Source organism: Lipotes vexillifer, unplaced genomic scaffold (genome assembly GCF_000442215.2).
Source record: "Lipotes vexillifer unplaced genomic scaffold, Lipotes_vexillifer_v1.1 scaffold1201, whole genome shotgun sequence".
Lineage (NCBI taxonomy): Eukaryota > Metazoa > Chordata > Mammalia > Artiodactyla > Lipotidae > Lipotes > Lipotes vexillifer.
The window spans coordinates 1,123,000-1,136,710 of record NW_006783542.1 but is presented as its reverse complement, the minus strand read 5'-3'; the positions used below and the strand labels follow the sequence as shown (position 1 = coordinate 1,136,710).

Below are 13,711 nucleotides of genomic sequence, written 5' to 3'. Positions count from 1 at the left end.
GCAGGGACGCCGGCGGGGGGGGCCGCCTGTCTCCTCCAGGTACTGGACGTCCCTGAGCAACCTGGTGGCCTCGCTGCTGAACTCCATCCACTGCATCGCGTCCCTGCTGCTGCTGCTGTCCCTGTTCGTCGTCATCTTCGCCCTCCTGGGCATGCAGCTCTTCGGGGGCAGGTACGACTTTGAGGACACGGTGGTGCGGCGCAGCAACTTCGACAACTTCCCGCAGGCCCTCATCACCGTCTTCCAGGTAGGCTAAAGCCCGCTGCCTGCCGCTGGAGATCGGGCATCACCTCCTCCAGGAAGCCTTCCCTGATCCGACGTCACCCTCCGGGCCCCCGCATCCCCTCCAGGCCACAGTTGCCTGTCTGTCTCCTCCATGCTCTGGAGGCTGGGCACTGTGCCCAGTGTGTCCTGTGTGTCTTCGTCCCTTAGCCCAGCAGAGCCCCGGCCCACAGTAGGGCAGCGGTTAATGAGTGAAGGAGTTGGGCGGGCAGGGAGCTTTCTCTCCCACGTGCTACTAGAATCTCTGAGCACAAGGTCAGACGAGGTGGGCTGTCCCTCCCCAAGGCTGCAAAAGCCCCAGAGGAACACAAACCACTTCCCACTGTGGGGATATGCCTCAGCCACCGCTCACTAAAGCCCTGGCCGGCCTCCAGAACGAGCTGCCTGAGCGCAGAGCAGACACACGCTCCTCTCTGTCAGGCCAGTACTCAGGGGACGCCACCTCGGTGTTGCCAATGGGAAGGGCAGTTGTGACAACCGGCCGGCCCTACACCCGGTGTCACGCTCGTTCTTCCATTCACCCCACCGGCTGGTCGGGCATCCTATCTTTCAAGGCACCTGACATTTCGCACTCTTTCTGGGGGCTGGAAAGGCAGGGGGTCCAGTGTGGGCAGCACAGCTAAGCCTGGGCCTTAGGAACAGAGCTCGTGGAAGCCTTGATGCCACAATCAAGCTCCTTGGCCCCGAAGAGCCAACGATGAGGTCTTCGACCCCCGGGAGAGGTTCAGGAGGGCAGGGACTTCACCCCGGATGAAGAGAGAGGACCCGTCTGGGGGCAGAGTTGGAAGGGGACTTTTGGACAGCGCAGTCCCCAGAGAAGACCCTCGAGTCACTCTGCGTCGCCCACCCTTCCTCCCCTGCCAGGTGCTGACAGCTGAGGACTGGAACTCTGTGATGTACGACGGGATCATGGCCTACGGCGGCCCGACCTACCCCGGGGTGCTCGTCTGCATCTATTTCATCATTCTGTTCGTCTGCGGCAACTGTATCCGCCCAGACGCAGGGCACAGAAAAGGGCCTGGGGAGGGGGCTTGGGCGTAAAGCGGGGTCAAGGTGCCCAGGCCTGCTGCTGGGGAGTTCCTGGGGGTGGGGAGGTGGGACACAGCCGGTGGCAGTGTGGGTGTAGCTGTAGGACACTTCCTTCCAGCAGGAGGTTAGAGAAACACAGGGTGACCGGTGACAGGTGGGAGGAATCAGCCCCAGAAAGACGGGGAGCCTGGAGCACGGGAGGAGGCAGGTTCCGCCCCCCGGGCGTCCCTCCCCACCAACCGAGCTCCTTAGTGGGCCACCCCAGACATACTGCTCAACGTCTTCCTGGCCATCGCGGTAGACAACCTGGCGGAGGCGGAGAGCCTGACGTCGGCCCAGAAGGCCAAGGCCGAGGAGCGGAGGCGCAGGAAGATGTCCAGGTGAGCGGGGCGCACCCAGCGGGAGGGACCTGCAGGGCTCTGCCAGCTCCGGGCAAGGGGCTCCCTGGGGAGCAGAGGCCAAACCACTGCGGCCGCTGGCCAAGTCTCTGAGGTGTCCCCGGGGCAGGACTGCAGGCCAGTCGGCAGGCGGGACCCCGAGGGCAGAGCCAGGCAGGCTGGGCCTCCGCCCTGTCACCACACTTCCTGGAGGGGGTCCCTTCCCTCTGCTGAGCCTCAGGCAACTGTGAGTTTGCCGTTTAACCATCTGCGGCCTGGAACCCTCCCCTGGGACCGGCCAACGGCCCCTGGGTTTGCCCGGCCACGGGTGGACACCTGTCCTGTTCCCTCATTGCAGAGGGAGGACACGATGCGCCCGGCCCGTGGGCGCGGGGTCAGCCTGCAGTGTCCTCAGGCTGGGCGCGTCCCCCAGAGCCTTCCAGTTGGTCCTCGACTTTGGGCTTTCTTGGTTTTCCAACCCAGGGGGCTTCCAGACAAGTCAGAGGAAGAGAAGTCGATGGTGGCCAAGAAGCTGGAGCAGAAACCCAAGGGGGAGGGTATCCCCACCACGGCCAAGGTTAGCCCTTCATGGGGGGCGCTCTCAGAGGCCGCACGGGGAGAGGCCTCTGAAAGTCCCCTGTTTGCCTGGTGCCTTAGGATGCTGGGGGGCAGGGGGAGGCAGGAGAGGGGCTGTCTGCCTGGGTATCAGCCAGCTGAGGGCACCAGCCAGGTGAGGGCAGCTCTGTCTCACGGAATCCTTGGTACTGAGGACACAGACGCCCCGATCCAGGAACCAGACTTCCTTTGAGTCCCAGCTTTCCACCCCAGTCAGGGTGTCCCCCTCCCCTCAGAGCCGCCCAGACCAGCCCCCCCCCACCCCGTTTCTAGCCCTGCCTCGCCTGTCAGCCTGGCCCTGCTCAGCCTTCCTGGTGCCAAGGAAGCAGAGCTCAGAGGGGCAGGAACTGGGCCCCAAAGCAGGGGTCCTGGCCTGGGGCAGTCCTCTGTCTTCTCGAGAACTAAGCAGGGGTGAGGGGCTCAGGCTCAGACAGGCTGGGGTCCTGGTAGCTTGGGCAGCCTGGCTGACCTTTTTGCGCCTGGCTTCTCCTTTGTAAGACGGGAATGACCATAATAGCACCCACTGCCTCACCCCGCCCCGAGCCATAGGGAGGCTTTGGTGAGCTGACACCTACACGGCCCTCCAGTCAATGTTCATTAGGTGGGAACCACAGCTTGGGTTTTCACCTTCATCGTGTTCCTTCCTCCAGCTGAAGATCGATGAGTTTGAATCCAATGTCAATGAGGTGAAGGACCCCTACCCGTCAGCCGACTTCCCAGGTGAGAGTCCTGGGACCCGGGGCAGGTGTGCTGGGGTGACTTCTCCCCAGGGACGAAATCTCTCCTGTGTGTCCCCTACCTGGACCCATCCATGAGGAGATCAGGACTCAGACATCCCTTGTGCACCTTGTATTGCAAGTGAGCCGTCTGCCAGCCTGCCTCTCCCTACGATACACACAGTGGGAAAGTGTACACATTTTATTTTCAATTAATTCAGCCAGTATTTACTGAGTACTGGCTGTGTGCTTCAGGGCTAAGGACCTGGTTTTCAAGGAGTCCAGAGACTCGTGGGCACACACGGCTTCTGTTCCAGCCCCTCCAGCCACACAGAATAGCTCACAGAGCGGGGTGTAGCCGCCCGTGTGGTGCAGGAGATGGGCACACACGGCTTCTGTTCCAGCCCCTCCAGCCACACAGAATAGCTCACAGAGCGGGGTGTAGCCGCCCGTGTGGTGCAGGACATGGGTACACACGACTTCTGTTCCAGCCCCTCCAGCCACACAGAATAACTCACAAGGCGGGTGTAGCCACCCGTGTGGTGCAGGAGATGGGCACACACGACTTCTGTTCCAGCCCCTCCAGCCACACAGAATAGCTCAGAGCGGGGTGTAGCCACCCGGGGGGTGCAGGAGATGGGCACACACGACTTCTGTTCCAGCCCCTCCAGCCACACAGAATAGCTCAGAGCGGGGTGTAGCCACCCGGGGGGTGCAGGAGATGGGCACACACGACTTCTGTTCCAGCCCCTCCAGCCACACAGAATAACTCACAAGGCGGGTGTAGCCACCCGTGTGGTGCAGGAGATGGGCACACACGACTTCTGTTCCAGCCCCTCCAGCCACACAGAATAGCTCACAAGGGGGGGTGTAGCCGCCGTGTGGTGCAGGAGATGGGCACACACGGCTTCTGTTCCAGCCCCTCCAGCCACACAGAATAACTCACAAGGCGGGTGTAGCCACCCGTGTGGTGCAGGAGATGGGCACACACGACTTCTGTTCCAGCCCCTCCAGCCACACAGAATAGCTCACAAGGGGGGGTGTAGCCGCCGTGTGGTGCAGGAGATGGGCACACACGGCTTCTGTTCCAGCCCCTCCAGCCACACAGAATAACTCACAAGGCGGGTGTAGCCACCCGTGTGGTGCAGGAGATGGGCACACACGACTTCTGTTCCAGCCCCTCCAGCCACACAGAATAGCTCACAAGGGGGCTGTAACTGCCCATGTGGTGCAGGAGATGGGCATACATGGCTTCTGTTCCAGCCCCTCCAGCCACACAGAATAGCTCACAGAGTGGGGTGTAGCCGCCCGTGTGGTGCAGGACATGGGTACACACGACTTCTGTTCCAGCCCCTCCAGCCACACAGAATAACTCACAAGGCGGGTGTAGCCGCCCGTGTGGTGCAGGAGATGGGCACACACGGCTTCTGTTCCAGCCCCTCCAGCCACACAGAATAGCTCAGAGCGGGGTGTAGCCACCCGTGTGGTGCAGGAGATGGGCACACACGGCTTCTGTTCCAGCCCCTCCAGCCACACAGAATAGCTCACAGAGCGGTGTGTAGCCGCCCGTGTGGTGCAGGAGATGGGCACACATGGCTTCTGTTCCAGCCCCTCCAGACCAGGGTGGAGGGGAGGGGGATGCATAGTGCACAGCCACGAAGGCACTACACACGCCTCGTAGGTGCAAACAGCCTGTGGCTGCAGCAGAAGCCCTCTTTGTCGGTGCCAAGGAGGGAACACTTGGAAGGAGCTCCCAAGCTGGTTAAGGTTAAAAGGCCACCTGGGAGAGGCTGGTGCCCAAGAGCTGGCGATCTCTCTTAGCTCACTCCTGGGTCCTTCCAGCTCTGGGTCACTGGTGCAATTTCATGTCTATTTGTGGAATCAGCTGATTAGCATCTGTTTGCGCCAGCGACTCTAAGCTCCAGCGGGACCCTTTGTGCTCCAAATAGCAGTGTCTGGCACCAGATAGGCAATCAATAGATAGAATGAAGGGTTATCATAGGACACTGAATATAGTTCCCTGTGTTATGCAGTAGAATCTTGTTGTTTATCTATTCTGTATATAAAAGCTTACATCTGCTAACCTCAAACTCCCACTCCATCCCTCCCCCAACCCCCTCCCCCTTGGCAACCACCAGTCTGTTTTCTATGTCTGTGATTCTGTTTCTGTTTCATAGGTGGGTTCATTTGTGTCATATTTTAGATTCCACAGATAAGTGGTATCATATGGTGTTTGTCTTTCTCTTTCTGACTTACTTCACTTAGCATGGTAATCTCTAGTTGTATCCATGTTGCTGCAAATGGCATTATTGTGTTCTTTTCTACGGCTGAGTAGTATTCCATTGTGTGTGTGTGTGTGTGTGTGTGTGTGTCTGTGTGTATCACATCTTCTTTATTCATTCATCAATATCCTGTGATAAAGCATAATGGAAGAATATAAAAAAGATAGAATGTATATATATATGTAACTGAATGACTTTGCTGTACAGCAGAAATTAACACAACATTGTAAATCAACTACACTTTAATAAAAAAATATTAAAACTGAGAAAAAAAGCCTTATAGAAATCCAAAAAAAAAAAAAAAAAAGAAGAAAGGAAAAAATGCAAAGATTTTGCCAAGTAAAATGTAGGGAGGATGGAGCTGGTATAGATGAGACTAATGATAATTCTTCAGACACCTGCCAGAAGGGACATTTGGGTTTTAGAATAATTCGACTTCATCTGCTTCATCTAGTAACCATCTCCTAGTAGATGGGAGTGGCCACTGTGCAGGTGGGAGATGCTAAGCCAGGAGACCTGAGGTGGGGTAGGGGCTGTGGGGGGCTGCGGAGGAGCATTCTTACCAAAGGGGCTGAATGTGTTTACTTTGCTTCTTTCCAAAAATAATCTGAAATGGCTGACAATGAAAGATATGCACAGCAAAGTTAACACAATGGGCGCGGGCGGAGAAAATCAGAATTAAGGCGGAAACAGAAAGCAAATACGCGAGTTCTAAGAATTAACAGTCTCTGCGATTAAGCATAAAATGTGTCTCTGGGGCCCTTGGTCCCAGGCGAGGCAGGAGATGTCCCGTGAGGATGCTCTTTGGCAGGAAGAACTGGAGAGCAGGGGACAGCTGTGGGCAAGGGGACAAAGGGAAGGGCACCCCAACTTCCCACAGGGCCCCCAGTCCGCGGCTGAGGACCTGGGGGGACAGCTCCCTCTCACAAGGCCCTGAGACTCAGCAAATGAGCCCGAGGGGCCCTCTCCCCCTCCCAGCGCCTCCCACCCCCTCCCACCCTACACCTGCCCCGGAAGAAAAGAATCCTGGTTTCTTTTCATGCCGGCAGTTCCTCCCTGAATGATGGGTTTTGGAACCTGGCCCCAGGAGAGAAGCTCCGAGTCCATTTATCTCAACAGGCCTCCCGCCCCTTGTCAATGTCACGAGCTGAGGGTCTCACACTCGGGAGGGACAGAAGCCGGCCTGGCTTGAGAGTCAGGGGCGGAGCCGGGCCCAGCACTCTGGCCTCGTGCCAAGCAGGGCCCCCCCCGCCGGCACCCCCAGCTTGTGAGCATTCGAGGTGGTGCGTCCAGCCCCGAGACAGGAGGTGCGAAGGCAAGGCTCCCGGACCTTTGCTTCCGGCCCGACGTCTGGGATGCTCTGAGCCTGACCGTCGTCTGGACAGTTCAGCCCCGTGTGCCGCAAGGAAGGGAGGTGCCCGGCTGGACTCTGCTGGCGCCCTCGTGCCCTGTGTCGCTTGCTGGCTGCTGGGGGTTCACGGTTGGGGTCAGAGCACAGGAGCCAGGGGAGCAGTGAAACGTGGAAAGACACCCCGACCTCTCTCTCCCCTCCCCCACAGGAGATGATGAGGAAGACGAACCCGAGATCCCGATAAGCCCCCGACCCCGCCCGCTGGCCGAGCTGCAGCTGAAGGAGAAGGCGGTGCCCATCCCAGAAGCCAGCGCCTTCTTTGTCCTCAGCCCCACCAATAAGTGGGTGCCCCTCGGTGGCGGGGCTCTCAGACAGGGCTGCTTCCTGCCCTGAGAAGGCGCCCCTCTCCTGACTCCCTGGGCCTACAGTTACGCCGTGAGAAAGTCATTCCTTTAGCCTGAGGCCTTGTGCCCAGTTGAAAGTGCCAGAATCTCTGGGAGAAATAATGCTTTAAGCCTTATCAGTTACTCACTCCTAAGAGGCATCACATCTCTGGGTTCCTTTCCAAGAGCAGGACAAGGGGATAAGCTCTAGCTCTCCCTGGCCTCACAATTGTACACCTTTAAAATAGAGACTGTAGTCCCCATGGAGTTTCAGCTGTCGGCCTCAGGGATGGAGATGGGCCTGCCCTGTTGCTTTGGTGGGGATGCCATGGGATGGGGTGGAGTGCTGGGGGAGGGCTTGTGTGGGATGCGACTGCGGCTGCAGGAACAGAAGGTGGGACAGGGCCCTGCGGGGCAGCCAGAGGCCACCTGGCTGCCGGCTGTCCTGCTCCACTGACCGGGAGCCAGGGGTCCAGCGACGGAGGCCGGTCACAGCCTCCCGCCCCTGCCCCGCCCCCGCAGGATCCGCGTCCTGTGCCACCGCATCGTCAACGCCACCTGGTTCACCAACTTCATCCTGCTCTTCATCCTGCTGAGCAGCGCCGCGCTGGCTGCCGAGGACCCCATCCGGACTGAGTCCGTGAGGAACCAGGTGACGGCAGCCAGCTCGGCACCCACCCCCACCCAGCCTCCGTCACCGCACACCTCACCCTGGTGCCCAGAGCTCACTGTGTCCTCTGTGCGGCTACAGGCATCAGAGTGGCTTAGAGCTTAAATCCCTGGAGGGCCAAGACTGCCCGACCTGAGCGGTGTTGTCACAGCGCTCGGCCTACACGGGCTCTTGTTGCTGGATGTTAGCAGTGATGGTGGTGGGGATGGTGGCAGGGATGGTGATGGTGGTGGTGGGGATGGTGGTGGCGGGGATGGTGATGCGGATGGTGATGGTTGTGATGATGGTGGTGATGGTGGTGTTGGTGGTGTTGGCCGTACTGATGGTGGCGGTGATTGTAATGGTGGTGGTGGGAATGGTGGCGGGGATGGTGGCGGGGATGGTGGCGGGGATGGTGGCGGGGATGGTGGCGGGGATGGTGGCGGGGATGGTGGCGGGGATGGTGGCGGGGATGGTGGCGGGGATGGTGGCGGGGATGGTGGCGGGGATGGTGGCGGGGATGGTGGCGGGGATGGTGGCGGGGATGGTGGCGGGGATGGTGGCGGGGATGGTGGCGGGGATGGTGGCGGGGATGGTGGCGGGGATGGTGGCGGGGATGGTGGCGGGGATGGTGGCGGGGATGGTGGCGGGGATGGTGGCGGGGATGGTGGCGGGGATGGTGGCGGGGATGGTGGCGGGGATGGTGGCGGGGATGGTGGCGGGGATGGTGGCGGGGATGGTGGCGGGGATGGTGGCGGGGATGGTGGCGGGGATGGTGGCGGGGATGGTGATGGGGATGGTGGTGGGGATGGTGACGGGGATGGTGGTGGTTGTGATGCTGGTGGTGATGATAGTGATGGTGGCGATGCCGATGAAGATGATGATGCTATCACTGCTCTGCCGCTCCTCTCACTGACCTCTGCCCTGTCACCAGATCCTTGGGTATTTTGACATCGTGTTCACCTCTATCTTCACTGTGGAGATTGTCCTCAAGGTCAGTGAAGGCTGTGAGACAGACAGCTTGGGTGAAGAGCATCTTCAGGCCAAGGAGCCGACCTGCTGTGGCTCCTGCTTACACAGGCTGTACAGGGGCTGGGTTGCAGGGAGGAGGGAAAAGCAAGGAGGTGGTGGAGAGCAGCAGGGAAAGACTCACAGGACCCAGGAGACCGAATGGTCTCAGCTCATGAGCTGGTGCGAGCGGGCAAGCAGGGGGCTGTGGAGACATGAGGGGCAGTGAAGCCGCGGCCTGTGGGGCTCCGCAGGGCGCCCTGCGTGTCTCTGAAGCCTTGGGCACATTCTTCCACAGCCAAGGCGCAACTTTAGCCTAAGTGCGTGGACCCGGGAACTGTGATCTGTTGCCAGACCTTTGTCACCAGCGACTGAAAGGCCTCCCCTAGGATCCCAGAGAAATGGCTGTCGCCCTGGGCGGGTTTCTGGCAGCTCTGCCCTCTCACGGCCCTCCCACCCCTTGTCCATAGCACACCGCTGCCCTCCCCTTTTCAAGGTGGACACGCTGGGTTCACACCATCATTGGTGGGGGATGGGGTCTGGGGGCAGACACCTCCGATCTGTGACTGGAACCCGTAACCCCAGCCTTCACTCCCATGAACCAGGAGGGGAGAGGGGAGCCGTGAAGGGAGAGCAGGCCCAGAGCCGGCTGCAGTATGAAGTGAGGACAGTCCTTTCTTTCAGGGCCCCGATTATTAAAGAAATTGATCAGAGGGAGATGGTGGCTTCCCTGAGGTCCAGGAGGACTTCCTGGAGGTGCTGACTTTAGAGTTAGGCCTTGAAATTGGACAGGACTTCATTAGAGAGAGAGCAGGGGCAGTCAAGGAGGACAAAACAATGCAAACGCATTGTACAGCGATGTTTGGGATGTGCTCAGAGAGGAGAAAGTGGCCCCTCTGGGCTGAGATACAGCGCGTGTGCAGGGGTGGGTGCCTGGGCAAGGTCTTCGGTCCTTGACGGGCTGTTCAGCCTGACCCAGCCATGCCTGGGATGCTTTCCAGGGAGGAGGGAGAGGAAGAATTGAATCACTCTGCGGAGCAGAGGGCGGGGCGCCCCCGTGGCTGGGTAAGGAAGGAGACCCAGGGCTCCCTTGGCCTCGCTGCCCCTGGGAGGTGTCAGTGCTCCCAGAAGCGGGTGCAGAGAACAGGGCAATGCCCTGAGGACGCAGCAAGGAGTGTGCCCAGGGTCCTCCCCACCCAGGACGCCACCTCTCTCCCCAGATGACCACCTACGGGGCCTTCCTGCACAAGGGCTCCTTCTGCCGTAATCACTTCAACATCCTGGACCTGCTGGTGGTGGCCGTGTCCCTCATCTCCATGGGACTCGAGTGAGCGGGGCGCCGGGGCCCCAGAGCGGCAGCCCAGCCGCTGTTGGTTGGTGGGCGCTGAGCCACAAGGGGAAAGTCTCCCGGGACCACTGGCCAGGGTCGGGGGGGTGTCCCTTGGGTTGTCACCAACTGGACTGAGTGACAAGGCTAGGTGGGCAGAGCGTGTGCTGGAGACCAGGGGGGATGCGGACAGGAGCAGGGAGTCCCCTCCACAGCCCCACGGGGAGCACAGCCCCGGTGCCCAGGGTGCTCCAGTCTGATGGGAGAGACAGGGTCTGTGGGCAGCCCTGGAGGAAACCAGCCCAGGGGCTGGGAGGCGCCTCTATCCTGGGGCGGAGCTTAAGGGGAGTTGGGGGAGGCAGGCGTGGGTGCAGAGAGCTGGTGGCAGGCGGAGGGCTGAGCAGGCTGCCCCCCAGGTCTAGCACCATCTCCGTGGTGAAAATCCTGAGGGTGCTGAGGGTACTCCGACCGCTCCGGGCCATCAACAGAGCCAAAGGGCTGAAGGTGAGAGGGACCGGCGGTACCCCCGGTGGGGAGAACAGGGCTGCCAGCCCTCACTCAGACAGTCAGCCCGGCCATTGCCGGGCCCATCCCATCCCCTCTGCCCAATGGGGGTGGGGTGTGGCTGGGCAGCCGTGCCCCCATGTGCCCCTCTCTGCCCCCAACAAGCCGGGAGGAAGCTAGGCTTGCGCCCTGGGGGCCCCTTGGCTGGCGCGGGCCGGCAAGGGGATGGGGAGAGGTGCCGACCGGGCCTCCCTCCCCAGCACGTGGTGCAGTGTGTGTTCGTGGCCATCCGCACCATCGGGAACATCGTCCTGGTCACCACCCTCCTGCAGTTCATGTTCGCCTGCATCGGCGTCCAGCTCTTCAAGGTGAGCCCCTCCTGCCCTCACTCCCCCAGTTCCGGTTCCAGCTCTTGGGCCAAGGCAAGAGCCGGTCTGTTTCCCTCTAAACGAGGGGAGCCCCAGACTCACTGTGAAGGCAGATATCCTGAATGCATAGGGGTAAGGCTAAGCCGTCGAGAGCCTGAGTTTGGTTCCTAGGTGACGCCCCACCTGGCCCCCGGGGCTCTGCGGGCCACCTGCTGTCTTGCTGGCTCTCCAGTATGAAGGCCCCCACCTGCTGGGCCTGCCAGCACCCAGCCCACTGTCATGCTCTCCACCCCCTCCAGGACACGCCCGCCCCAGCCTCCGCACCCCCTGAGCCAGCAGGTGTGTCTCCCGCAAGCTTCCGCGGGTGGGGGTCCGTCGTTTCACATCTGGGAGCCACCCCGCTTCTGTTCTCACTTTCCTGGGAGAACTCGCTATTCGTTCCCACATGGCAATCAGCCTGACAGGCCGTCTTCTGTGCGTGCGGCCGACCTCTGGATGCCTCTGGCTCTTAGATCACCTGCAGGACACAGACACGGACACCTGAAGGCACCACCCACATTCATGACACTTCCTTCCATGACCCTCTGCTCCCACCCGCAAAGCACCATCCCGATTATGTAACCTCAGTCATTCTCAGACATACAATGGCATAATCTTACAATCACTCATTCATTCAACAAACATTTATGGAGCATTTCCTCTGGGCCTGGGCCTCTGCTAGGGCTTGAGGGGGCCACGGAGCGAACCCCACAAGGCCCTCTCCATGGGCAGGGGCAGGCTTTGGGGAGGGCCATCAGGGTGGGGCTCCCAGAGGACCTGCAGGGGACTGGGTCCTGTTGGTCTCTGTCCTGGAGGGATGGGAGGGGTGTCTGGACGGAGACAGCTTAGCCGCCAAACCAGGTGCTTACAGTGGCCTGCACTCGGCCCTATCCCACAGCTCCAGCCAGGGCCGTCCCCCGCCCCATCCCCAGCCTCTGCCTCTGCAGCCTGGGGGCCCTGGGACCCCCTCAGGGCAAAGTCTCTGCAGGACTCATCCTCACCCTGGCACCCATCCGGGCCCCCAAGATGCGCTCCCCAAAAGAATGAGTGAGCAGCTGCTCCCCCACCCCCAAGCCCCTGTGTGTGTTAGTCGCTTATCGACAGACCCCCGTTCCCGCCCAGATCATAGTCAAACGCCAGGTACAGGTGGCATTTACATCACATTTGTAATGCACTGGCCACGTGTATCCGTCCTGTATTTGCTTTCTGTACTAGATTGGGCGTTTGGTTTCAAGTGCCCAAAAACCTGCCCAGTGGCAGCAGCGTCCCCTGCCTCACCTTCACCCTCTGCTCCGTGACATTAGGGGGAGGTGGTAGGGATGGCAAGAGCCTGCAGGGACAGGGTGGCCGCACCTTCAGCTGCTCCTGTGTCCCTGGCCAAGGCATGTTCCTCTCCCGACCTTTGAGGGACCTGGACCAGCATCTATGGATTCAAACATTTAGCCACAGTCAGACCTAGCAATCAACTCCTTTTGTTGAAACAAAGTCTTCCTTGGGCGCCCAATATGTGACGTAAACCAAAGGAGAAACTGCTTGGGCTGCAGTCAGCAGAGGGGATCACAGAGCTCCCCTACTCAGCCTGCGGGGAGTGGGCGTGCCGGGACCCCTGCTCAATTTTGAGAGAAGATGTGTCATCCGGGCCCAGCTGGGCTCCATCCCCGCACCGCCCCAGGGCCTGAGAAGGAAGTGGGGGAGGTGGGGAGCCCCAGCGGTGCGGCCAGGGGCAGGGGCTCCTGAGCGGGAAGCAGAGGCCAAGCTGGCTCCGCACTGCGCTCCTTCAGGCCCAGCCTGGGGCGCACAGCAAAGCTCACGGTCTGAGGAGCTGACCCCCAGCCTCACAGCTGTCTGCCTGGCGGGGAGCCCGCGGTGGCTGAGGGAACAGTGACCTGGTGCAGACTATCCTGGGGCCCTGCCCCCACGGTTAGGCTGCCCTCAGGCCCTGCCTCCCCTCCTCCCTTCCACCGCATCTTTCCATCCTGTCTCCATGCCAACCTGTCTCCCTCCCTCCCTCCCTCCTGGATGCAGGGGAAATTCTTCAGCTGCAATGACTTGTCCAAGATGACAGAGGAGGAGTGCAGGTGCGCAGGGGGCACTGGGAAGCTGAGCCCCTCAGGCTCACAGAAGCTCCTTCCTCGAGTGACCTTGGGAGGGGACCCCGGGCCAGACCTGCCCTCCTCCCGCACACTCACCATCCGGGGCCCAGAGGACGCGGAGGGGGGCCCGCGAGCGCAGCGCGGTGACCGCGTCTCCCCGCCTCAGGGGCCACTACTACGTGTACAAGGATGGGGACCCCACGCAGATGGAGCTGCGCCCCCGCCAGTGGACGCACAACAGCTTCCACTTCGACAACGTGCTCTCGGCCATGATGTCACTCTTCACGGTGTCCACCTTCGAGGGGTGGCCTGAGTGAGTGAGGCCGGGGAGGGCCTGGGAGCCACCCGTGCCCCTGCAGCACGCCGGGCGCCGCGGGGGCTCGGCAGCCACCCTGGCTCTCGCAGGGTGCGCACGGGACTGGGGTGCCGACCGCTCACTCCAGAGACAGCCCGACCAGGGCTGGCACGGTGTGGGCCTCTCTGCCCCGGTGACCGGGGGAAGCCAGCTCATCCCGTGCAGGACGGAAGGCTGGCCCCTTCCGCCTGCTCAGCCTTTCTGGGCGGGGCGCCACCTTCTCCCCGCTCGCCTGACTGTCCAGAGGCCCCCCCCCCCCCCCCCCCCCCCCGGTTGCCAGACTCCGAAATAAAGCAACCTTTCGTTTCCTATCAACACTTGTCTCTTGAGAAT

The 13,711-nt window shown here is 61.0% G+C and overlaps 1 protein-coding gene across 1 annotated transcript in view; it reads left to right on the top strand.

Annotated features, from left to right (window-relative positions):
* The window catches only part of CACNA1S (calcium voltage-gated channel subunit alpha1 S), a 63,672-nt gene that overhangs the window by 28,223 nt on the left and 21,738 nt on the right, over positions 1-13,711 (top strand). Inside the window, exons 12-24 of the mRNA XM_007456136.1 lie at positions 40-247; positions 1,147-1,267; positions 1,577-1,691; positions 2,172-2,265; positions 2,954-3,023; positions 6,861-6,993; positions 7,558-7,687; positions 8,619-8,678; positions 9,913-10,019; positions 10,436-10,523; positions 10,784-10,891; positions 12,956-13,008; positions 13,190-13,336. Coding sequence (XP_007456198.1) covers positions 40-247; positions 1,147-1,267; positions 1,577-1,691; positions 2,172-2,265; positions 2,954-3,023; positions 6,861-6,993; positions 7,558-7,687; positions 8,619-8,678; positions 9,913-10,019; positions 10,436-10,523; positions 10,784-10,891; positions 12,956-13,008; positions 13,190-13,336 — 1,434 coding nt within the window. The remainder of the gene's footprint in view (positions 1-39; positions 248-1,146; positions 1,268-1,576; positions 1,692-2,171; positions 2,266-2,953; positions 3,024-6,860; positions 6,994-7,557; positions 7,688-8,618; positions 8,679-9,912; positions 10,020-10,435; positions 10,524-10,783; positions 10,892-12,955; positions 13,009-13,189; positions 13,337-13,711) is intronic.